Source organism: Syngnathus typhle, linkage group LG11, assembly GCF_033458585.1.
Source record: "Syngnathus typhle isolate RoL2023-S1 ecotype Sweden linkage group LG11, RoL_Styp_1.0, whole genome shotgun sequence".
Taxonomy (NCBI): Eukaryota; Metazoa; Chordata; class Actinopteri; order Syngnathiformes; family Syngnathidae; genus Syngnathus; species Syngnathus typhle.
The window spans coordinates 5,220,930-5,248,162 of record NC_083748.1 but is presented as its reverse complement, the minus strand read 5'-3'; the positions used below and the strand labels follow the sequence as shown (position 1 = coordinate 5,248,162).

Below are 27,233 nucleotides of genomic sequence, written 5' to 3'. Positions count from 1 at the left end.
TGTGGGACCTCAGCTCACTGAGCAACTGAAGGAAGAACTCACCAAATGTGTTTTCCTTTTCTTTCGGCTATTGTTCATAATTGCGGTGCAACGATGAATTTATTATCAAAGTAATCGATAATTAGAACGGATGGATTAACTTAACGATTCATCTTTTAGATGCATTAAATTAAGAATTTCATTTTCTCAACAATAAATAATGTCCAATTTCCTCCATGATAGCAGACTGATTTCTTGTGTGAAACTATTTCATTTAAAAGCAAAAAGACAGTTCAGTGACTATAGATTTAAACACAGTGACAGTTTGTCCCTTTCTAATGATAGCACGATTGTTAAGGTGGCTGGGGTCAAAGGTCACTTTGTCAGCACTCTTGTTTGCATTTTTGTTTTTTTTAATTGTCCTAGCTGAAAAATTTCCCAGAAGGTGTTAGTTTGATGGAAATCTAATTAAATACATTAGAAAAAGAAAATAATATTCTATTGAAAACACCAATGGATTACGTGTGACCAGTCGCATATACAAATCAAACAACAGTATGCAAGTTTTGGGGGAAGCGAAGAGCAGCAACGGTGATCAGAGACGATAAAGTTGAGAAAAATTAATTAGGGCATTTTAAGCCACACAGTGACAACACCCACAAATAATTATACTCTCTGAATTATGTTCCAACTGGAAAATGTTATTTGGCTGTTAGGATGCATCACTGCTGCTTTTAACTTTCACATAAATACGAGGATGAGACTACGGGAGAATAAATTTCTCAGTAATGACCGAAAACCACTGCCAGTTTATTATCTTTTCTATTATTCTTGCAGATTTTATGGTTTCTGTCATTCAATAATGTGTGTTGTTGTTGTTGTTGTTGTTGTTGTTGTTTTTTTAACGATAAGGAACATCAGAGCAAAAATGAACGCTTTCTAAATGTGCCAGATAGATTTCTGACTTCTGATCAAAATCAAAGACGAGGCTGCCCACGATGATAATACAGCAGTTGTGCAACTTTGTTCAAATGCTGTTTGTCTTCCCTACAAACTGTGCCAAGATTTCAATTTTCCTCAGCTATTGAGAACACCCGTATTGGGCAGCATTTCACCAGCTGACAATGTCACAAGCCTATGGCCTGTGGGGTGAACATTTAATCCCGCCCACCATGCAACTGTACCAAAATGCTACTGAAATGACCAACATTTGTTCTATTATTGCATGATCGCAATTTTCGCACATTATTTCTAAGACGAATCTTGCTGGATATTAGAATAAAAACTGCACCATCTATGGGACAAAGGTTCACCAGCTATGCATGAATTTTCTATACTGCTTATTCTATTCAGGATCACGGGATCCTACTATAATTTTCCTTAAAATTATATGAAATATGTGGCTATTTTCTCTTACCTGTTGTATTTATATATAAAACAGAGAAAATAATAAGAGATTCCTAAAACTACGCTAACATAAAACACAAAAATCTAGTAGCCTAACATAATACAATACAGGTCAAAGGTGATTTGCGAATGTGACAAACTGCCGCAGTATAGCGCCAACTATAGGATTTCATAGCAGATTTTTTTTTCCCGGTTGCTTTAAGTATCTCTGGCTGTTATCTGCAGCCTCCATGAGTACCCAATACCTTAAAATTAAGCCGCTTGAGATCAGACAGTGATCCCTGGCGTTGGTACTTGCCAATTCCTATGACAAACCTGGTTCAACCCATTCTTGTGCCTCAGTCTTAACAATACAGCCACAATGTATAAGCGGTACTGCCCATGAGAGACAAAGAAAACATGAGACGCAGGAAAAGTAGTCATGTGGATATACGCATGTACAGATACCATGTTACTTCTGTGTACTAAGCTGACAACCAAACAAATAGAAAATAAAACTGTTTCTTGAGAATATCGCACATACTGGCTCGTGTGTCAGGGAAGAACGCAGCTAGCTCCGAGCACTAATGTAAATCGCAGGATACATTGATAATCGACACTTTGGATGGAGCTCGAGAGCTAATGGCGGCGTAAGCATGGCACTGAATGGAGTGGGGGAAATATACAGGAAAATCTAAAATTCACAATGGAGGGTGGCAACAATCGTATGGTTGATGTTTTTATAGAGTTCTACCCTGGAATGGTCGCCACTCAATGACCAGACAGACAGACAGACAGAGAGACTAAAACCGCACTGGCTGCATGAACATCAGCCGAGTGAACCACTATGGGGTCAGTGAGCTTACAAAATCAAATAAGAGGCAAATAAAAATGTTCGAATAAAAATCAAAGCACATTGATGGACCATCTCACTGGGGATTGAACCCACGCTGCTTACATTATCAACCAAGTGAACTACTACACTGGCAGTGACTACATTATTTAATTCAATCAAACTAAGATCTGTCGAAAAATAGCAAAAGATTATGCTGCTCAGTTTTGAGTGACATTATCACGCAGATTATTTAACAAAGCTGCAGATCAGAACCACAGCTTTTATACCAAATCGAATTAGATTGTTTGCACATAATATAATATTGGTTGAATGTACATTAAAATATATCACTGCGGGCATTTTCACACTTGTCAGTTGTATCAAGGATAAAGGAAACTGGATTTCCATATATTATATATTTCGATCGATGCTGTCAAATACCTACCTATTCCCCCAACAATAGTTATTTTTGTGTCTGGTTGCTACATAAAATTGGCATCCTGTCTCTTTTTTGGAAATGCGCACAGAACCAGCTTCCAGGTGTACCTATTATACTGTCCAGTGGGTATAAAATGAGTCACAGTCTTTTACTGGCTGCTCGCTCGCTGTCCAGCATCAGATCGCCCTCATCATGACAAGCAGCCCATGCAGAGACACACGCACACACAAACACACGTTAAAGACTGTTTAAATAAAACTTTGGTTACATTTCAAAAGAAATACAATGGGGAAAAACTGGGTTATCAATAGTAACACATTGGCACGGCGTGAGATGTCAAAGGGTGACAAAAAAAGTTAAGGAGGAAAAAAAAAAGTTCATTTTACATCATTAGTATGTCATGCATTTTGCGCCATTGTGCAGCTGGATGACGATGAACGTGCACACTCATAAGCAAACGAGCTGCATTGAACGCCGCATTTTTAAATCCGTTTCATGTCGACATTGCAAGACTAGTGTGCAGCAGCGATCAAAAATAAAAAAAATTGAGAGAAATTCAAATACAAAGCAATCTAGAGTCAGAGATTAGAAACGTGAAAGCTAGCTTGTGTGCCGCAAAGTAAGCGCCGCTACTTACCAGGATGACAGTCGCCGTGTTCGGGCAAGGTTAGAAGAAGCATTACGGATAAAATCCACCAGCAGTTCGGTTCCCGTCTCCTCTGCATGTTAGACTACTCATGGAGAGCAATGAGGAGGCGATGGGTGACAAAGTTTATAGCTGTTTTTTGTTTGTTTATTTTTTTCCCCAGTCTTTTAGCTTGTTAAATGAAAAGAGAAGGGGGAGAGAAAGAATCCCACGCGTGCAAGAGAAGCCTTTCCCACAAAAAATTGAAGTTGACGCCGCGGCCACGCAATCATCAAAAATAATTTGTATTGTATTTTATTCCCCTCTTTCTTAGAAAATAGTCCGCGTCGGTCCAAGCTGGTGCTCCTTGGGCTTTGAGGAATAAGAACACGCCACGGCTGTGTGCAAACACTTCCAAGCAGGGCTCTTCTGACTCCACGACGGGCTTCCGCAGAGCCACATTCCCGGAGAGTGGAAGGGGGTCAGGCGGCGATCAATGGCTGTCTTTAACTACACACGAGAAGGCGGGGGATCCGATAATATCGATTTGAAGTAGCGATCACTCGGCGTTTATCCGTGACTGGGAGCCTGCGACGCACAATGTGAAGAAAAACTGCTGCAGGAATTGTCCCATTCTTCCATCCAGGAAGTGGACTAGCGGTCATGCATGCATGGATATCAGGCGGCTGCTGGTCCCATCCTGGCGGACAGGCTGCCTGCGCGCAGGGGCGGAGGGACGGTGGAGAGGCGGTGCTCGGATTTGTTGAATACAACAAGAAAAAAGAAAAAAGGTTTGGAGCTGAGACGCTGGTCTGTTCCTGAGAGCAGTGGCGGTCCGAGTTGAATGGCACCCTGTGCAGACACCCCTTGTGCGCCCTGCAACCCACCAACACTGATGAAAAAACACTGGAGTGGACCTTATAGTTTCTTTCAAGGTTGAATTACACAAGACTAACACTGGTTAACAGTAGATTATAATCAGAGATGGTTTTATGTGTTCAATCAAAATATATTTTTTACACTGATTTCAAAAAAATATCTTTACTTTTTTAGTTTTTGAGAGATTTGTTTTGTTTGTATATGTTTTTTGTCTAATAATGATAATAATAATATAGCTATGATGTTTCAGGAAAAAATGTTGGAATTTATTATTATTATTATCATTAAATTATCATTAAGAGAAAAAACTGAAGGCAGATTCTGAACCAGCTCAAAAAATCGAGAAGGTCAAGAACACGAAATCCACAGTTGTTGTTGGCAATGGTCACGCAAGTGAAACATATTTTTCACACGATAGCTTTGGTAGGTAACCATTTTGCTTTTATTTTGAGGTGAGGCTCCCCAATGTATTCAGTGTTCATATCGTCTGGCAGGGTTGTGCAGTCTCTTTCTAATGTTGCATCAAATGGGATGGGATGAAAAGGAGTGGAAACTGAAGCTGTAAATCCAGTGGCGTTTAATATGGAAAACACCAACAAGGCATTATACCATGAAACTACAACCTACTGGCTAGTATATTATCTGTATTATTCAAAATGATCAACTTTTTTTTTTTTTAATTCACCTAAACACTAACTGCCCCATTGACTTTTTTTAATGACAGTTGCAAGACATACCTATTAGGTTGTTTAAATCACAAAGGGAGTTAAGAACAGTATATTTCTCCAAATGAGAACCCTGCATTATATTTTTATCCATTGACAAGCTATCATGCTCCAAAGTGTTTTTTTTTTAGGCAAATGCACTAAAGACAAGCTACTTCACATAGATGCCTCATTTTCTAACCATCAGAAAAAAAATATGTACCACCTTTAATCTCATTATCGTTCATAGAAAGTATAGAACGTATAAAAACAATTTTGCGAACCAAAACAGCAGCACTAAACACGTAAACAGTCAAACTAGCAAATATAGATGAGCAGTCTGTCTCAAAGTCACATTCAAGAGTGATTAGCTCGTTTGCTTCACTGTTCCGCAGTTCTGGGTTCAAACCCATCCTGTGTGGTGTTTGCTTCCTGCTACAGCGACTAGTCCAGACAGTGACAGAGTCCCCTGATGGATCTCGTGGGGCATTGCACCCTAGTGCCCCCAAAGCAAGAAGAGAAAATCAAGCCTCCACTTTTTAGTCACTTCCTCTCAGGTGCTATTATGCAAATGAGTCTCTTGTGGCCCCACACACTAATGCCCCTTTGCCTCCTGCTAGCAGAACTGTGAATGGAAGGCTTTAGCGGTAATCATCACCTACACTCATCACACGTGAGGGTGGACTGATTGGAGGATTGTGCGCGCACCAGAGTCCGTCCCTCAGGTGAGTGTGTAGTCAGTGGTGTTCTTTGCAAAGCTATCCAGCTGGACATTTAATTTGAGGAATTTGATTAAATTTCTCATTTAATTATCCAGTTCTCTGCAGGGCTATTGAGGACTGTCACAAGGGCCCTTTGCTTTTTAATGCAGGCCATCTGCTTCCTCTCCAGAATGGGCTACCTTTTCCAAAGTGCCCGTCGCCTCCTGGGCATCCTCTTAGGATCCTCCAGCCTCACAGTGCCTCTGAGCACGGAGCACTACACCGTGCTTGACAATACTACAGACCTGTATCTGACTGATCAAGTGCAATTAACCCCAACCGCTCTTTCTGAGCTCTTTGAGCCCGACGGGATGGATGACTGATTTCTAACTTCTAAATGGTCTTTTTTTTTTCCACCAAGGCAAATTCAGCAAGATGTTAAGTGGACGGAGTTAGCTGTGAGGCGCTGACCTCAAGCTTTAGTACAAGTCTTACTACAATATAGCAAAAAGAGTAATATTATTCCATGAGTCCTAGTGGGTTTTTTTTAACTAGTGATGTGGTATGCCGTGTCTGTCCATGTGTCCTTGAGTGACTTTCACCTGAAGTCAGCTGGCCGGGGCTCCAGTGTCTCTTGACCCTGAAAAGGACAAGCAGGAGAAAAAAATGAATGAATCATAAGCTGTGCCTTCCACTCTTTGTACTTTTCTCTTACCACCTTTCCTAATACAAGGTGACAGTGGTTTCGGCAGTCCAAATAATTTAATTCGAATGACACTTTCTGGAAAAGTTTAATCTCAAATTCCTGTTCTTCAATGTGGTTGTAAACCCTGATTAGCTACTGTCACTGAACATTGACAGGTTTTAGAAATGATTTCCAAAGAGGATGGTTTTATTTTTACAACCAATGACTGGCTGTTGCGGTAGTTTGTTTCAATAATTTTAAAAAGACACCGCATTGCCAAAATTCCATCAATAAAACAAGGAGACGCTTGGCCCAATTCTCTGTGCACATCATTCCAAAAACACCTTAATGGCTCCTTTTTTTCCCCTTATTTGTAGAAACTGTTTTCATTAGATATTCTAGATCAGTGGTTCTTAACCTGGGTTCGATCGAACCCTAGGGGTTCGGTGAGTCGGTCTCAGGGGTTCGACAGAGACTCCACTGAGGAGGTCCGAACAAACCTGATTTATTGTGTAATTCTGATTTGCCAGTATGTAATTTGTTGTGAGTTCATGCATTGTGTTGGTTTTGTTCGTTGAACAAGGTGATATTCATGCACGGCTCATTTTGTACACTGGTAAAAAACATCTATGTCTTGAATTAAAATAATAATAATAATTCACTAACGAGGGGTTCGGTGAATGTGCATATGAAACTGGTGGGGTTCGGTACCTCCAACAAGGTTAAGAACCACTGTTCTAGATTGCCAAGATGAATGGTTGGCTATCTACATGTGGAAAACACAATGACTAGAAAATAGACGAGTACAATACTGTAAAATTACAGGCTTTACATTAAAAGCAAAACACCCAAACAGATGCCTTGTAAAAATAAATCTCGAATCTTGATCCGATGTACATAAGGAGTCATTAAATACTCGAAATAAGCACACTAAACAGACACCTTGTAAAAATCCCCTCTTTAAATGTAAAATCCTGATCAAAAATGCATAAGCAGTAATTAAATACATTAAATAAGTGCACAGCATGTAAGTAATCAGATGGTGTATAAATATATGCATGATACATGTGTATACTGATTGCAATTATTGGAGGAGTAGGAAAAAAGATACAGAAAAGTTGAGACAAAAATACAAAAAGCATTCAAAATTATGTTTCCCTTCCCTCGACCGCCAGGTAGGTAATGTTTTTTTTTTTTTCTTCTTCTTCTTGGCATCAGCGTGAGTCAGTTTACAAGATAATGTCACTAGTTGCAAAAGGCCAGTGGAAGTGTGAACCTAGTGTGAGGTCAAGAATGAGCCCATGAATAAAACATTGCCCCACAAAAAAAAAAAAAAATTAAACTGATAACTTGGTCTGCCCTGTCACTCAACAAGACATCGGATATCACGAGGCAACTGGTTTACACACTCTGACTGCTGCTACCTGGCAGGTTCATGAAGCCATTGTAATGTGTGCTGTGCCATTTGACATTCTAATCTTTTTCACCCTTTGGGAGTTGAAGCCCTTAAGGCATCCTAACACTTTCTCTGACAGTTAAATTGTGTTGCCGAGTTGAAAAAAAAAAAAGAGTAAGTTTAAAAAAAAAAGGAAAATAAGTATGATTCATCTGAGTCCAGCCATGACACTGGCATTGTCCCACAGGCATCTCCTTCCTCTTTGCCCTTAAGTGGTTTGAGAATCACACTTGTATTATTTTTTCAAACACATTTCACATGTTGACAGTTGGTGCATAATGTATGACCGCCTGCATCAATTATGTAATGCAATTCAGGCTATGACTATATATAATTTATTTGATTCTCAATCTCATACAGTATTAATCTAAAAGCTATTTTTGCCATTATTACTCTCCCCAAATAGTTTTATCTTTTGTTGCCTTGTCCTCTGCTGTTGCTCCTCATCATCGTGAGATGCTCCTGCACTCCATCGACTCTTGTTTGTGGGTCTTGGTGCCCTCACAAATTTTTTAGTGAATGGAAGCGTGCTCTATTGAATTGAAATCAGGTCTCCCACCAATTCACTTGATTACATTATATTGCTTTGCCTTCAAAAAGCGAGCAGAGATGGGCAACTTTGATGTCACACAATGTTTTATCCATACGCTCGAGAGCCAGACTGTGAAAATGCTCCTCTCCTGCCGTCATGGGAGGGTTATGACTATTATCATTTTATGAAATGCAAAACTATGTTGAAAATGATTAATAACAGAAATTCATTATGAGTAGCACGGTGGCTGGCGTAGAGGGAGGATAATCTAGCTTCCCAGCATATTCCAAAAACACCCATCTGATTAGGGCTGGCAATTAATCAAAATGTAATCGTCATTTCAATTTTAGCTTGTCACAATCATTAAAAACATTATAATTGAAGAAAAAAATGTGCCCAATGGCGCTATGTGTGTTCCCAAGTTCCTACGCTGGATAGCACCCACAATGCACCTGTGTTACTTATGTATGGCGAACAACAAATTCGTATCGAGTTCCAGGAATGATATACGTATTCCTTCAAATAATAACAATAATAAATATTGATACATAAACTCTGCAGGCACACATACATACAGGTAACATAACAATACTAAGCAGTCTTCTTAATCTTTAAAAAATGTGCGACATTAAGAACATTCAGTTGCCACTTTCTTCTTCTACTCTTAACGAGAGTGAACTCTATGCATGCAAAGTACCACACTGCCCCTAAGAGGCTAATGTCTGCACTGCAGCCGATATTTGGTTCTTGTTCTTTCAAGTTATATTTAAATTTGGATTTGGTGAGTTGAATAAATACTAAGTTTTGAAATTCATGTATAATTGACGTTATTGAGATTTCAATATGAATGTATAAATATTTTCAATTACCCAGCCCTACTCTAAACTGTCCTTAGAAAGACAGTGGGAATGGTTGTTTGTTGATGTGACCCATGGTTGACCGGTATCAAGTCACTGCTCTCGTTCACTTTGAGTAAGGTGAAGCACAATAAAAAATTGATGGATGGAAGGTGGAGGTTTGTCACAAGGAAATCTCTAATCCGCCCATTTTCTCTGGCACTTGTCTTTCTTGAGTGACGGGTGAGCTGAAGGCGGGGCACATGGGCAAACAATCATCCGCACTTGCTTTGGTAACTATTCAGCCAACTGTAAGGCAAGGGATCATAAGATGTCAATTTTTCTTTTCTTTTTACTTCCCATGATTCTTACAGAAGATGATTCATGTTGGAGTGAAATAGTCCACACAGCTATGATGAAGACCGTCTCGATTCAACTTTTTGTTTGTGGTTGGCGTGAAAACTATTTGTGTGTGATACATTCTAAGCGCAATACTGGAATGAATGCATAATTAATGCTGAGATGAGAAGAAAAACAAAACACGAAAGGGTCAATAAGCTTACGGGCAGAGGTTGCAAAGGAGAACTGTGTTGTCAGACTACTAGCACTGAATATTTGTCTTATTCCTCTGATGGATTTAAGCCTGTGCCCATTTCTTATTTTTGTTACTTTCCTGAAGCTTGCACCTAAACTCACAAGCAACGTAAGAAGGCCTATAATAAGAAAAGTCATAATGCAAAATAACCCCAAACAAGTCAGACAAATAGTAGCTCGAGACAAGAAACTATAACTCCTGCGGCACTATCCTGTCTCTTATTGCATTATTTTTTCTCATATGCGTCCCTCACTGCGAACCAGAGTGTTTTTTTACAGTTAAGTCATACTGGTGCGCAAATGATGTCATTCATCAAACTAATGATGTGCTCTCACATTGTGAGCGCCTTCACTGCGCATGTTGGTGCAGAGGTGCTAATGTTTGACGGTGGGTAATAATGTTGCATGATGCTAAGATCATGAGAGAAACATGGGCGACTCTCCACGCGGGGGGTTCAATATTCGATTAAATAAATGTGAGCAGCAATAAAGAAGAAAAATGGAGAAAAAAACAGTAATGACCGAATGTTGACGTTGTATGGTCGCCTTTTGAGGATGTCTGCTGAATTCATGTTGCCATAAATCTCTCGCAGTTCACAGATACATTCATCAGAGAACAAACAGCATACATCGATCCTCTGAAAGCAAAGAAAAATTGTCAATATTTCAATTGATGCCACTGTGTTGTTCCATCATCGTAACTACATAAAGCACCGGCGTGTAAAGATAAATCGGGTAGTTAGTGATATTGCCATCAGTGATAGTGAGCTGTTCCTGATATATTTTTTTTTTACTGTCATTTAAGTGACTGAGTAAGCAAAATATTAAACACAGCACAACTGCAAACCCCCCCAAAAACATTAAGTTGGAACAACTTTGAAATATAAATTGGCATTTGATGTATTCTTCATGATCAACGTCACTCTTTGGGCATAGAGTCTGGATTTCCAGACTAGTATGATTTTATTTAAAATATTTTTTCCTTCTAAAAATGATGAGGTTCTGTTATTTTCTTGACGTGTTGTTTTATTTTGCTCATGCAGGACCTGTTGGCAGTTCAGTTGTTTTCCTGTCAGAGTTTAGCTTGCAGCAAAACTGTGTCCAGCTATTTTTTCTTCTCAGAATATGCATTATGCATTTAATAGGGAAATTATTTTGTGGCATAGAAAATATTTTTTTCCTCTTAGTACCAAGTTATCAAAATTGGTTTTGTTTATAATTGACAGGAAGAGATATATATGTTAGTTTTGTGCTTCAATCCCGTTTCTAAAATATTCTGAACTATTTTACTTTTACTTAACAAAAGGGGTTGGATTAGTATTTTTATTTTTTTACTCAAATACCTGCACTCAAATATTTGAATACTTTTGCAACCTCTTCTTATTGGCCTCATGTGTGACTGGTTACCAACCAATCAGCATAAATAACTAAAATTAAATGTTTTGGTCCATTTGGGTCATAAGGAGAAGGGATTTTATTTCTAATCTAGATCCAATCGCTAATCTAATCAATTTAAACTAGACAGGGCCAGAAAATACTCATGTGTAAAACTCACGTTAAAACATCTTTGGAAATTAAATGTGCATGTATTCAATTTGACTTCTCAAATATTTCAATAATATTTTGTCGCTATAAAAGGATGCTTGAATGATATTATGAAGGCTGTTTGAGAGAGTGATTATTTGGCAATGGAATGTTTGTTTAGTTTTAAATTCCTGGTTTCGGGTAAGCTATTCACCTGCAATAAAAGTGAATAATTAAAAAGCGAGAGAAAGTCATAACAAGAATACCGGTTCTTAGAAATAAATCAAATAAAATGAGAAGCAAGCCTAAACGGCTTCATAAAAGGATTATATGCCTTCCTTTCAGGTAGGAATGTTTTATTTATTCCCTGCTTGAGAAGTGTCATGACGACTTCCCGGCAAGGTTCTTTTGACAGTCGCCCCCAAAACGTCTGCTCCGAGACGTCATCATTTTCTGCATCTGTGCCCACAAGGAGCCAGTCAAGGGTCAGAACAGGTGGCGTCTGATAAAAGACATGTACGCTGAGCCATGATCGGGCCGCGATGCCGCCATTTCTTTGCAGCCAGGTGCTTGCGTTCTGCGCAGTGTCAGGGACTGATGCAACTCAACTTCAGAAAAAACTGAATGACAGCATCTGGATCGGAAACCAGCCGGGAAATACCTACCTATAGGATGTGAAAGTGTGTGTGAAATGAAGATTTTTGTAGCGATAACATCTTCCACTCTTGTGGAAGGACTGGAGTTTCTGTGAAAAGTTTTGTCAGGTGAGGTTAGTGTTTCAAAAGGTTGAGGTTAAATCCTCCTATCCACGCTTGCCTTTCTGGACCTTGCTATGTGCACTGGGAACAGAAGAAGGCCTAGATTGTCAGTATAATGTTTTGAAGCAAAGAAACTCAAAGCCTTTTAAACGGCACTGACACAAATTTAGGATAAGAAGGCGCCCTAGCAATTTCTGGGCTTTGAAGGAAGTACCAGAATCGTATCAAAGGTAGGATGACCCTAATGTGTCAGAAGATAGCAGGCAGCCGGGACAAATGCGGGTTAGGCATATTTGAATTTGAATCCATCCATCAATCCCAACCAAATCCATCAATCCCAACCAAATCCATCCATCCCAACCAAATCCATCCATCCCAACCAAATCCATCCATCCCAACCAAATCCATCCATCCCAACCAAATCCATCCATCCATCCATCCATCCATCCATCCATCCATCCATCCATCCATCCATCCATCCATCCATCCATCCATCCATCCATCCATCCATTCAAGCTGTTTTGCCTGAAAAGAAAAATGCCAAACTGTTATAAACCTGGTCCCGTATCTTGTAAATCCCCAAAGTGTTTAATTCAGGATTCCTTGCACCTCCACCAGAGCTGCGTGCAGAACTGCAATCGGCACGGATCTGTTGCTCAGCACTACACTCACAGCATCTTTCACACTTGATTTCCCCTTCCCAGATGCTGTCAAATTGCAAGGAGCTCAGAGGGTTGAAATCGAATTTGACCCGATGATGCAGAAATTGCTCCATCACGTCTTGGGTGAGGATCCTCCTTAAAAGTTAGCACGGCAGCCCGTTTCGTAGAGGGTCGAGTGCTGCTCCTTGCCACAAAACGCCCGAAGCTATATGCGAGGAGTCGGTTGAGGCTTCCATCTCGTTCTCACAGAATAGAATAATATCACCCAGAAAATCCTGAGATTATTCACATGTTAATGTTATTCCAGGCGATCTGTCCAGCTTTTGAACTCCGTATTGATCTTCTGGTCATCACAGAATTACAGTTGGCTTAGGGAGCAGCACCGTTCCCGGTTGCCATTTGTCACGGTTATGTAGAATTTATTAGCTTTCTTAAATTTTGAAGAAATTCTGGGTCAAACTAACACATCCGTGCCCTGAGTGTCTAACAAAGGAGTGCCTCATTCTCCACGAGTTCACAGGTCAAAAAGGGTCACAGAGTGCAGCAAGTTGTGAAGTTCAGTCCTATTCTGAAGCATGACGAAAGGCTGACTTTTCCAGTCTGGGTTGAAGAGCTCTCACTTTAACAACTGACTGATTTTTCCTCCCCTCATTTGTCTCAAAGTAAGAAGGAGCTAACGCTGCTACAAACAGCTAAAATGAGTTTTCTCTGTAGCGTGACGGCGCTTGGCCGCTCTTCCCTTCTGTTTTGCAGCCACCGCGGAGCGACAAGTGCAGGAAGGAGATGCGGGGACATGTTTGCCTCTGTCGTGCTACACTGACTCACGGTGATCTCTTGAGGGCCCGAGTGGTATCACCAGAAGGGACCGCAGTCAGCTTGTTTGGATGTTTGGACAAAATGTGCCTATAAATAAGATGATGCATTCGTGTCCTCACTTCCACCAAAACCCCTGACGATCTCCACTGTCCCCTTTGTATTGGAGTCATTAAAATGAAAACTTTAGTCAATAATTCAGACATTGCTGTATTCGCTGCCCTCCTGGTATTGGCTGGTGTCGTTTGAGGCAAAAGGAGTTTCAGATTTGACAGATGTTAGGACACGCGTAGCCGCAGCAACGGAAGGCAACTTTAAAGCAGTCTGCATCCTTTTCTGCAAGGACATCACATGCGTTATTACACCGTAGCTAGCCAGGCACACTGGTTTCTCTGAAGTGGTTGTACCTTGTGAAATTTGCCTTTTTATTTTGTTTTTTATATAAAATGACGGCTCTTGCTGTGACTATGTGAGAAGAAGAAGAAAAGGCCAAGAAAAAGTTACAGACTTGGACAGGAGATGGAAGACTCTTGTGTCACTATTTCCGACATCACTAAGGAAAGCCAGTTTTAATATTTTAATATAGTACCTGTCTAAAACCTGAAATGATGTGACATGTTGAACATACTATGTTACAAAAAACAACCCACCTGTATATCAAAATACAGAATATAATTGAATACATATTTGAGACACAATTAGCCATAGTTGTTAGGAATAATGGATTTTATGACACTTTTTAAAGTCATCAATCGGCAAGTAAGTAGGGAAAATATGTAGTTTTCATAATTGTTCAAATATTATGGCTTCAATATTTGATATTTTAAGATTTCAAAATTATGATCAACTGTGTGATGCTTTTCATCCCAATATGTAAGTATAAAAGTGTTTAAAAAGGTCAACTATATTAAACACTAAATATTGTGTGCTTTGTTTTAGTTAGACCAAAAAAAAGATGTAATTGACGGAATTTTTCCAAGCTCTAAAAAGTCGCACTTTTGAAATGATGCTAATCATTATTATTACAATTTGTTGTGCTCTTGAGTAAAATTAGTTAATCAACTTTAACTGTCAGATCATTGGAACAGTTTTAAAAAGCAGGACATGCAGTTTTTCATTTCACAACCCACCTTTAAAAAATTACTGGCTAGGTTTGCTTTGGGTCTCCAAATCTAGCTACGGCCCTGGACTGCACCAGCCAAAGTGTCGACGTTTAATAGCAACCACAGTGGTAACCTCCAGAGTGCAAGTGAAATGTATATCACTAATGACACCTGTAAGTAACACCATTGCAGCTATTAATGAGATATGCTTTATGCAGCCAGTCAATATGAAACTTTGCTGCTACCTCAACTTCTATTGTGCTTGTGAAAAATGACTGTCAGGTATAGGAATCCAGCCGAATGCAGGGGGAGAGAGAGCACAAAGCAGCGGTAGTCAAGCAGCGCTGCTGGGCAGGTGCCTGTAGATCCATTTGAGCAAATCTATTATGAAAAATGAAATATGCAGATGGAAAAAAACGATTGCTAACAGGAAATGTGTCCTCGTCCTTGCATGCATTGCAATAGAATGTATTATGTTCAAACTATTGAATTGGGAGCTCATGTTTAAGGCTTTTGGACGTGACATCTTGAATCTGTGACCTCTCGAGAATACTGTGGGAAATAGTACAAAAGTTCAACTTTAATTAAGTTTACTTTCCACTGACAAGCTCCTATGGCAACTTTTTCAAAATAGAGAGTACTGTCACAACATGAATGGCCTCAAAGTGGCTACTATTGTATGAGTGTGTTATAGTTGGGCAAAATCAACGACGTCAAGAGTGAAGCAGAACCTCCAAGGTAGGCTGTTTTTTTATCATTCTCAACCACCATAAAAATGTAAAAACAAAGTTAACCGCTGTAATAATATAAACCTAACGTCTCAACTTTAACTGTAATTGTCTGAAACGGTTCGTTAATCACAAATGTAACTTAAAACATCCACGAGAGACGTTTAATTTAAGGATTCGGGGTACTAAGAAAAGTTTTTTTCTTTCCTAATTAGATAGCATGATAAACTCTTGACTACATTTTCATGAGGATAGACTTAAGCATTTGTCAAAGGTAGTGGTTAACAGTGCTTGGCAGTGTTTGGATATGAAATGAACAAGGTAGCATAGAAGAGTCAAGATTGTTAGAGGACTGATTAGGCGCGATGAGAAATCTTTGCTCTTGTAGAAGGACTGTCTTAAGTTAAAGAAAACTTTAGAAAGAGCAACCACACGCAAGTAAACTACTATCAAACCAACTATTTTAAAAGTAATCCAAAATCTTAAAACATATTTGAGATTCTAGCAAAATGGTTTGCACATGGGCAGCTAGCACGAGAAGTAAATGAAGCACACTAGCTCGTTAGCTAAGTACCGTATTTCCCGGACTATAAGGCGCACCTACAAAACCTAAAAATTTCTCAAATTGCGCCTTATATATGGACCAAATTCCTAAATTTAAACTGGCCCGAAGGATTGTGTCATGAAATCAATCATAAGTGGCCCGCTGAAGACTATGAATCATGAATCAAAAAGACTATGGATCATTATTTTGTGATTATAAAGTAATTTGTTGCGTCTGAAGTTGAAATAAAAATGATAAAATTGAGAATGATTTGATTTGGATTAAAAATCTGACATGATGCATTGATGGTGCGTCTTATAGTCCAGTACGCGTTATATAAGGACAAAGTTTTAAAATGGGCCATTCATTGAAGGTGCGTCTTATAGTCCGGTGCGCCTTATAGTCCGGAAAATACGGTAAGGTCTTCGTTTAGTATTTCTTGTCAAACAATGCAAACAAGAGACTTAAATGCAAACAACAATCACAATAGTTGCCAGTACTTTGTTCACCACCAGGAATAAAAACAAACACCTATACCAAAATCAGCAACAAAATATTACAAAAAATAGACTTGACTTTGCGTCATTTCAGGATTTCTTTCGGCTACATTAGCTAGTACTATGGATCGTGGGCAGATAAGATTCACATGGGAACACATAGAAGATCTAACATCCACAGGTGCATATTTGAAGCAGTACAGCAAGGAAAACAATGACACAAAGTGAATCGACTAACGAGACCAAATCAATACAATTTCATGGAAGAAATATTGGAAATGAGGTTATAAATGTAGGTCAGTGCTTCTGATGGACGAACTATCATATGTCCTTTATTTTCTGACTAAAATGTAAGGCAGGAGCCCAGCTCTGTATGTAAGCCATTAAGTTTATTAGGTTTGTTTTCATTTTGTATAAACTTGACATAGATGTATTTCTACCCACAAAAATAAATCAACTGAAAACCTCTGTATTGTCATTATACTGTCGCTCGCCTTCCAAGACACGCTTTGTGCATTTGTACACAGGATTGTGTTGCAAGCATGGGAGGGAAAAAGCAAGATTTCCGCATGATGTTATATTTCTATATAAATGCGAAAATTATTCGATAGATGGAAGACAAAAATCAATTTGACATCAGCATATAAATGACTTCTTTGCGCTCTCAAGTAAATGTAGAGTCGGCCGGGCTTTTCGAAACCACCGTTGACATTATAGCGTATTGACTTTGAGGATTAAAGAAATTAAAATCTTCACTCAAATGGTAGGTACCTCCGTTCAAATTCTACGTGATTATTGCATTTAGACTTTGAGGATTAAAGAAATTAAAATACCTCGATATAATTTCCATGTGAAATATGTACATCACTATCACAGAGTTAAAAGCATATTCACTATTCCAATTTAGCCTGCAACTATCCAGACGTCTGAATTTGCTCTGCAATAAAACCATTTGAGTGGAGCTGCAGTCAGTCTCCCCGGCACCTGAATCACTACTGCATTGATGCTCGGAACGATCATTTTCTGTGCTACTCATCTGCGTAGTGGCTCACATCCAACTCGCCGCTTTGTTTCACATCCAAGAGAGAAAAAAATAAAAATGGAAGCACATCAAGAGTAGACAGAAGTGTTCCTTACCTTCAGTATGTGCCAGAATCAGGTCTTGAATCACATTCAACAACATTTTTGTCGAATGAAAATAACCCAATGTATGTTGTTTGGAGGAGGTACACTCATTTCATGGCAGGAATGCTAAATCCAAGATTGAGAACCTGGAAATATTAAATACAAGGCAGTAAATAAAACCTTGTGAAAAATGTGTCTACAGCGACATTTCATTCCTGGCCTTTTTTTGTGTCAACAATGTCGAAATCACAATTTTCTTAAAAGCATTATTTTGATTGAACTGTCCAACTTGTCCATTGCATTAAATTTATACAATTGTACTAACCATGTTGGCTTCAGGCTTTAAAAGGGTTATTAGAAATTTAGAAATTACAATTTAAAGTGCTTTTTTTTAATACACCAAAGTAGCAATTATTAATGCACACCACCTAAATGAAGCATATCCTTCCATCTTATATATCGCTTGTTCGCCTGAAGATTGCGGGTTAGCTGAAAGCGTAGTAATTCAATTTTGTTTGATTGTCCCTATAAAAACTCCGAGCCAAGATTCAAAACCCCAAACCTCAGAACTTTAAGACGGATTGTGCTAAAAACGCACCAACCGTCATCTACACTCAACAAAATGAAACATTGACTTCTCAAGAAAGAAAATACAGCAAGCTTGTTTAATGTCTCTAGGGGAATTTTTAAGACTGGCTTTAAGGATTAAATGTCATTTTAAGGTCCTCATTTTGGAATATCTGATTTTTTGTTTTAAGACTTTTTTTTTTTTTTAATGATCTGCAGCCAAAAAAACATTTAAAAATCCTTACTTCTACTTACTACTTACTACTTACTTCCGAGTCGATAAGAGTAATCCTCGGTGCTGTGTGCAATGATTGCTCCAGTGTCTCCAACATATACATTTTACCTTAAACATCTCTGATCACTCATTTCTACCCCTGAAATTAAATTATTAATATCATTACATAAAATTTTGGTTTTCTAAAAAAAAAAACACAGTTTAAACACATTATCTAACTTAACCTAGCTAAATTAGAATGCGAGTTGAGGTGCGATGGAACCCAGTTTGAACATTTGCTGTAATTCTAAGAAATGTTTACTGCAAAAACAGCACAACAGATTGGCAGTTCAACAGGGATGTGTACACTTTAGTGTTATTGAATGGCATGGGGGGGTAGTGTTGCAGTGTGAGAGTACACACAGTTGTGTGTCTTGGCTGCTGACAACACATTGATGCCCTTTAAAAACACCTACCCAAAGACGCCTCAAAGAATGAATCATTCATCTCCAGCAATAAAGATCCCTCATGATTAAAATGAAGTGAATCTACTTTTTGTCAGTTCGTCTGTAGCAAGATGACACCAACCCTCTTTAGACAAGGCATCACTTTGCAGCGACAGACCCTGGCAAATTCACTTGAGAAATGTGTCAAGGCGGAGCAGTGAGGAAAATTGCACTGACTTGACTTTGACCCCTGTCTCGCAGCATTGCGGGACTACAATAAAGCAGGCAAAGACATGTTGTTTTCTATTATTTGCTCGCTCCTTTCCGAGCAGAAACGGTGGTCATTACGCCGACAATATATGCAGATATATAATCCTTGGCGTACAATTGGCGCAACTGTAGGATGACAGCTGAATAAAAAACAATGCACTCCAGACACTCCCTCAGCTTGAGTTTCATCGACCAGTACCCCAACCCCCAATGCAGTCATTGCAGAGTCCATAATAAAAATGCATCAGATGGATCTTCCTATCCTCAGCAGTACGTCACTCAAGGAGGGAGGGAGGGATGGGGGGGCACCATGTAGACCTTTATGAGAGCTAATGACCCACCGCTTTTACAGTCTCTCAACCATCAGCATAATTAGATTCAGATGCTGCTAGCATCAACCAGCCATTTACGTGGCCTTGAAAGTAAAAAAATGGCAAGCATTATTGACTAGTGAGGTAACGATGGACCATTTTTTCAGGCATATTTCAAATAACTCAAGCAACATTTGGAATTCTCGCTTTACATTTGGCTCTCGTAGGAGAAGTTGTCACCGATACCGATACCAAGTACCGATACCACTAGTACTTTTGATGCATAAAATGTACCCACCGAAAAACTGACAGCCCAAATGAGAAAAAGTGGAATAAAAAATGGATAGATGGTAGGAAACAAACGTTTTAGCATGAGTTTCCTATATCATTCATCTTCTTTAGCCTTTAGGCCAAATATTAACTTTAATTTATTTCTTAAGAGCTACCGTCTTCAATTTCTGTTAGTGCACTTATGATGCTCAAGTCTCATTCCCAGCGATCACCATGCTTGAGTACAGCATCCTATATTTGTGTAGAAACCAAACAAATATTTAATTGCAAAAACAAATGTGACTTGAGCCCATTGACTTTTTTTTTTACTTATTGAAAATTATGAAAATATTTTAGAGTTGGATACTGATGTTTCTCTGCTGTGTACAGCATACTGTAAACAAGACATTGTTGGCACTGTAGCGGTTCACAAAGCTAAACTCAATTCCCATTCAATGTGTCAAGCACAATTGGCCAGTGACTGACAAGCAAGATGTCCGAGATGTGCCCATGAACAAGATAAGTCGCACAGATCGTGGAATAGTGTCAACAAAATGATTTTCGTGTATTCCTGCGTTGTTCCAAAGACCTAAATGAGCTGGAACTTAAAATTTAGCAATGTCATTTCAATCACACAGAGTCTGTTTAATTAGAAACTGTTTTTCAACTATGACTTCTGAGAACTGCCATCACATCTACTGCTATCATTAAATTAATCTCAGACCCGTTTAGACTTTTAATTTCTCTTGCATCAAAATAAATCTCCTTTCACATGCAAAACATGTTTCTAACTGAGCCCAACCCAAATAAGATAAGCACAACCCGCATCGTACAAAAATTGGATGCCGCGCATTGCGATGCAACCACCGTCGAGGGAAGACAATATGAAAAGCCAGCATTTATCCACCAAAACAGCATATGCATATTTTAAAAATGAATCAAACTTGAAGTCTTCTCCTATCCGCCATGCAAGCGTGAAGCCGGGCGAGTGCTAATGCAATGAAAAGCAACATCACGCTAACTGCAGCGGATGGAGATGACAAAGTGTGTGTACATGAGTGTCTATTTCCCAACTCATTAGCGGTGAAGTTCTCTCCATCCAGCATCGAGAAAATGTTCTCAGTGAAGCTGTCAGTGGTGATAGAACTTGGGCTGAAAGTTCTAAACTGGACACACACGCATGCACGTGCACACACAAACACACTGACAGTAACTCGAAGTAATAGAGCTTCACGCTGATGAAACCCACTGCCAAAACCAATCTCACACAATTTTCCTTAAGACACAATAGCTGCTATCTTTTCTTTCACGCGATATCGTAAACAGTTGTATCACGCTTCTATTTATAACCCACATTTGAGATCATCCTTCGTAGGATTGTCACAGTCGTACATTTAGACATTATCATATTCATTGTGAAGTAAGTGACACAGCCTCGCCGAATCTCTCACCACCCGGATGGAGAGAACTCAAATTCAAATCATCACATTCTGAAGGCACAAAACAAATGATATGAATCTAAAAAAGCCGACTGAGGTAGTTGTGTAGCTATACAAGGTAAGAAATATACCTCAAGTATTGGATACGGCGCAGTTGCAGATTGTGAAAGGTCAGGGGAAGCAAACCTAGTGGACTGTGTGCGTGTGCTGTCATGAAATGCGAAAAAAAGAAAAAAAAGATCAACCCTAAGAGCAACTGCTCGCCCCAATGGGCAGAATAATACAGATATACATGACGGAGCGGTCAAAATTAATTACCCAGGTAAAGACAAAGTCAACCCGTAAATGTCGTGTCGTCTGTGGCCCCACTAGTCTAAAAAACGGCTTTCTAATTACCGTATTTTCCGCACTATAAGGCGTACCGGATTATAAAGCGCACTTTCAATGAATGGCCCATTTTAAAACTTTGTCCATATATAAATCCATATATTTGGACACGCCTGCTGTAGTGGCTCAATATTGGTCCATATATAAGGTGCACTGTCGGCTTTTGAGAAAATTTGAGGTTTTTAGGTGCGCCTTATAGTGCGGAGAATACGGCAATATTGTGTTTGTGGAATACGAGTTGAGGATCTCAGAGGGCGGCCATTCTGCCACTTACTGTCTACTGACAATCACAGTTACCAGGTCAACAACCAATCAGGGCTCACCTTCAGAAAACCGGTGAGCCGTGATTGGTTAGAATCCGTAACTGTGCGTATGTTTCAAGTGAGTGACAGCCCTTTGATCGACCGGCGACCAGTCCAGCTGAGATATGGTGATATCTCAGTTCCCTGAATAAAATGTACAAAGTAAATAACAACATAATACTAATCTATCACATCTAGTAATACCCATGTATTTTTACCCCACTGCAATTATTTCACCCAACCAGAAATCCCTACAGAAACTTACCCAACCAATTAATTTTGAACCAGAGCCAGAACACAACACAGCATGGCAAACAGTCCAACAATAGTGGCGTAGCAATTAGAATCCACACCACAAAATCCTAACTGATGAGCCTTCGGCTTCACCTTTGACGTCTCATGGAGATTTTTGCAGCTACTCGCATTCTGACGGCGAAGGGTCTGATGCCTGCCGGTGTTTCACACTCGCAGCTGCTGTTAATGTGCGAGTGCAGGTGAGCATTATTTCCACACTTGCACTCTCTGCGGCCAACAGCGCTAATGATGCAAAGGTTATTGGATTTTCATCTCGCATAACGTGACATGACTGCACTGAGGTAGTAAGAAGGTCAAATTGTTCCTTGGCACGTTGTTAGTACAAAGGTTTTGCCTGCATGTCTCAATGACCTCATCGGTATGAGGTAACCAAAATATTAGAAAAGATGTGATGCGGTGAGGTTTTTTTTTTTAATCAGCCCAAAACTGCAACTACAATAATAAACAATTGAGGGTTTGTGTTGTTCACAATGTTTCTGTCTTATGTTATGTCCAACTCTTTTTGTTACTTCTTCACTCTGTGTCCAGTTTTTGGAAGGGATGGGAATTTTGATATGGTTGGTGGCTATTCCGCCAAAGCTTCAGCAAAGCTTCTGAAGCCCAAAGTAAAGAGATCAGAAAGAGGCCACTATGTGTGGGCCTAAAAGTGAACAGCAAATGACCAATGCCTTTTCTGTGACGCCTTCAGTCTCCGCTAGGTTGTTATGTTTTTCCACAGGTATGGCAGGTCTATAATAAAGCGACAGAGATTTTGTCACAAATCATTTTACTAAAGTGTTGTGCTGTCAGGTCATACTGACTGTTTTAACAAAAGTGACTTTTAAAATGCAACTCCGACTATTGCTGTCTGGATTCCACATTATCGTACTGAGGCGGACGATATTCTCGAAGGCGCTGCCATGGTGACCGAGGGCAATTTCTTGCAGCTCTTCATTTGATTAAATGGACACCGCTGGTACTTTTGTTTAGATTCTCTCATATTACATTGTGTGTTAATTGTTGACCACTTAGCATCCATTGCAGCCTGGAGCGTCTTGGAAGGTGGATCCTCCCATCTGCAGTTCCTTCTCAAGGTTCCTCATTTTTCCCCAGTTGGGATTTTTGTTTTGTTTTTCCTTGCCTTCCCCGGGGGTTGAAATCAGGCAATGTCGAGTATATTTCTCAACTGTGTACAAGTGAAGCCCTTTGAGATGCTTCTGTGATCAAGCGCTATATGAATAAACTTGACTTGACGTGCAATGACTTGCAATAAAGCAACACTTTTTTCAACCAACACCACAATATGCACCAATGATGAAGAAACCGAGCTCACGAGTGTTTTTATGCTGTCTGAGCACAGCCACATACAACACAATTCAGTAATGCATACAAAACATGAGCTCATCTCTCACCAACATTCTTCATTTTTAAAAGGCAAGTAGTTTTATTTTTTGTAGTTTATTCAGTCGTTTACTTTTCTCGATACTTTTATGACACTTAAGAAGGCCAAACTGCTTGTCGCTAATGCTGATTTAATGCTAGCGTCACCTAAAGCCTAGAACAAATGAAGCCACCTTATATTATTTCCTGTGGGAAAGCTTTAAGGTTCCACTCTGTATTATCTTTTCATTTTAAGTTAGGTGGATAAAGGATCGTCATAAAAACCCTCGGATGGGGCTCAACGAACAGAATATGGTAAATAGCGGCTGCGGGTTGACTGCTGAAGTAGCAAAGGTACTGTCGTTATATCTTCTGTTTCAAGCTAAAAGTTGGGGGAAACATGCAAATTCAATTCCATTAAGGCCAGAGCTGAAGTTGAACCCTGAAGCTCGGAACTGAAAGAATGATGTAGCGCTGTAACGGCAGGCTTCCGAACCTCAGTACAATAGTGATAAAAAGAAAAACAATAATTGCTATGTACAGATGTGTTATAAAAGCAAGTGTAAATGCGGATGGGTCTCTTGCTGCCATGCACTGATCACAAGAGGACTCAAAGTGTCTTCTTGAGCAGCCCTAATGTGGTCGTCACGGCGACTGCGACCTCTGAGAGCCTCTATTGGCATCCCTAATGAGGTTGGTTTTGTATTTACAGGATTGTGATGTACAGCGATGTTTTATTTCATGGTGTTATTCTCTTCAATGAAAATTCGATTGCACAATTTCACATCCAGCGACACTTATTATGCAGCAGCGTGTGTGCGTGTGTTGACTATCCCCCAATGAGAGCTGATAAAGCTGAAATGAACACAATTTTCAATAGAATTCCTTTAGATGGATGGTCCGTTCTTTTTGGCGCATGTTTCATCTCCCTGTTTGCAAAGCCTTCATCTCAATGTAATTTCCCTTTTGTGTGAGACAACTTTTGCAAGTCAAATTTCTGCCCTTGAATTCAATTAAAAAGCCTCCACATATAGCTTATGGTGTATATTTGCATCCAGATAATTTAATTCCTCAATGTCAATGCTTGTTTTTCTTTTCCTTTATATGAACAGATTATACGTCTTGACTGGAGTTGGGCAAGCCACCTGGAAACTGTGGCAAGCGTAACATGAGATTTCTGGTTAATTAATAACAATATGGAGTGAATTTAAGTTAACTGATGGATGCAAATGTATGGAGTGACGTGTTTAGCTGGTGTGTGTATGTGTGTGTGTTTGGCTACTTCCTGATTGATGTTGATACAGTAATACTAATCTATTAAAGGGTCCAACCCCTCAATTTGTTTTTATAATAATGTTGCATGAGCCCTCACTCATCTAAACACAGCATTCTCATTAATAATGTATTTGTGGAATATGAGTTAAGCAGAAAGATCCACCTGTTTTTGGGGTGGCCATTTTGCCACTTGCTGTTGACTAAAAATGACATCGCAGTTGCCAGGTCACAACCAATCACGACTTTGCTTCAGAAAACTGGTGAGCTGTGATTTGTTGTGACCTGAGACCTGGCAACTATGACATTGTTTTCCGTCAGTTGAAAAACTACTAATATTATGGCGAATTACTGAGTCACTTACTTCTATCGGGGAGTTTTAAAGATTTAGCTACTATGAAAACATTTGGTCCAAATTGATGTTGCAATGACCTAGCAACTGACACTGGCAGAAATATGGAAGCATATCAACTCGTTAATTCAATGCCAAGACCAAATCTAAAAGTAGACTCAGATACCGTTTCTTCCTTTAAGAAGTACAAACATTTTAAATTGTTATTCTGTGCTTTACACACGCCATGTACGGCTGACAATATCTGAACCAGCTCATTTAGAACGGCAGCCTGACACCCACAGCTTAATTATCTCTGGCAGTATCATCAGCGATTCTCAGTGTTTTTTTGCTGCATCTTTTTTATGCTTGATTGAAAGAAACATTTCTCTGTCATTTACTTTCCTACTAATCTAATCATAGCAATAACTCGGATATGTTTTCTCACTCTGGTGGGAAGTTCCTTGTGATCTGACTGAATATATTAAAGCCCTGGCTGTAACCGCATGACACGGCGTGACAAGTATGGGCTACTAATTGAGTGCACAAGGAACAAGCAAAAGTCAAATTACATCCTTCACTCAACATGATCGCACAATTACTGTTATGACAAACGATTTTTTTTACTCGACTTTTTCTCTCATAGGCAACAATTCATTCATTTGCGTGTTTAAATCCAATAAATATCTCCTGCTAATTCAGAATATGCATTTTGTACAGGTCAGAAGTCATTGGCACGCTTCATTCCTTAAAGATGCTATTATAAGCGGTTTTAACTCCGTAACGGTTCCGTATATTTTGCAAGTCCGTAAATGCATAATTTAGCAACATGATATATTAATATTCATTCATTATTCATGGCCGGTGCTGCTGATCCTGCGCAAGGGTCGCAGGAAGCTAGACAGACCGCCAGTCAATTGCAACACTCTGACTCAACAACCATTCGTCCTCAACGTTACGTCTGTGGGTGGAGTCACAATGGCATCAGCTGGAGTAGGAACTATTATCTTAAAATGTATTTGCTTTTACAGAAATACTGTATTGCAGAACAGGAAATAATATGCAGAAAGATGTATTACTTTAAGATGAAGTGTTGTTCCGTATTGATTTAACTTCCAGGAGATAAATTAGAGCTAGCGTCCAAGAAAAGGCTTCCGAATAATTGAATTGTAGTATTTACGTCATCCCACTGGGCACATACATGTGTATGCGTGTCTACAAGTGCCCACTTCACGACAGAGATGTGCTTCTGCAAAGTGGGCGACTAGTGTACCGCATTTCAAGAAGCTACTTTAATTGGCCATGATTGAAATGGGCTGTGACCACTCCCACAGTGGCGCAACATTCCCTCTTGGAGATCCGCCAGATCCACCTTTTGGACGGAACGCTATCTGTAAGGACCATTAACATCTGGAATGGTCTTCCTCTGCATATCCCGGAGAGTCCTACACTGATCAGCTTTAGAACTCAACTCAAACTATGGCTGAAAACACGGAAATCATTTGAGTCATAAAAAATGACTATTAACATGAAAAAAAGACAATTAATAATTTCAAATTAACATGCTTGATTAACTGCACACCTACAAAAATGAGGAACGATAAAATCAAAATTTTGGTCTTTATTAAACCTTTTTTGTTGTTGTTTTACTGGTATTTTTACCGGCCACTTCAACCTAATTTCGAGGGGGATCCTGACTGAGTTTGTTTGTTTATCCAGATTTCACTGTTTCGCTGTTACATTCACCAAATAGTAAATATGAGCTTTCTTCATTTATTCCGGGCATAGTTTCCTTCGGTTTTAAGTGAAGGAAAGCTCATGAATATTGATGAGGAATGTTTATCTCGACAGCTCTGTGCCGCGCTAAATCGCCTTTAGTCCTCGCCGCAGTGTCAGAGTCTACCTGTTCCTTTGTAGCATCAGAGGCAGATTTGTTTTAGCACGTCTATGCTATAGGCTAATAATGCGTCATGTTTTTGCACTGCATTTGATTATGCAGACTGGAAACATTCCCAGGCTCATTAGCTGGTTTGGTATTAATGTGATTCTCATTTCCTTTATCTCACATCAAAGCTATAGCATTGGCCTGATGATAAAGGTTTCCCTGAAGAAACTTATTCTATTGACTTTTAAAGCTATAATAGCTTTCATTCGCTCTCAATCTGCTCTAAAGCACAAAAGAATATTGAGAATTTGTGCTGTATCAAAGTGAATTTCAGACTCCCTTATGCGCCGCGATGAATATGAATGACAGTTGGAATAAGTCGCAAATGTTTTTGCAAAGACGGACACATGGGACGCTTTGCTCCCTGTTGGCATTTTGCTTTTCTTAATCACGGAAAGAA

General features: G+C 39.4%; 1 protein-coding gene across 1 annotated transcript in view; it reads right to left on the bottom strand.

Moving 5' to 3' along the window:
- The window catches only part of ca16b (carbonic anhydrase XVI b), an 83,926-nt gene extending 79,932 nt beyond the window's left edge, over window positions 1-3,994 (bottom strand). Inside the window, exon 1 of the mRNA XM_061290912.1 lies at window positions 3,277-3,994. Within this exon, the coding sequence (XP_061146896.1) occupies window positions 3,277-3,364 (88 nt within the window). The 5' untranslated portion in view covers window positions 3,365-3,994. The remainder of the gene's footprint in view (window positions 1-3,276) is intronic.
- Between the last annotated feature and the right edge of the window lie 23,239 nt (window positions 3,995-27,233).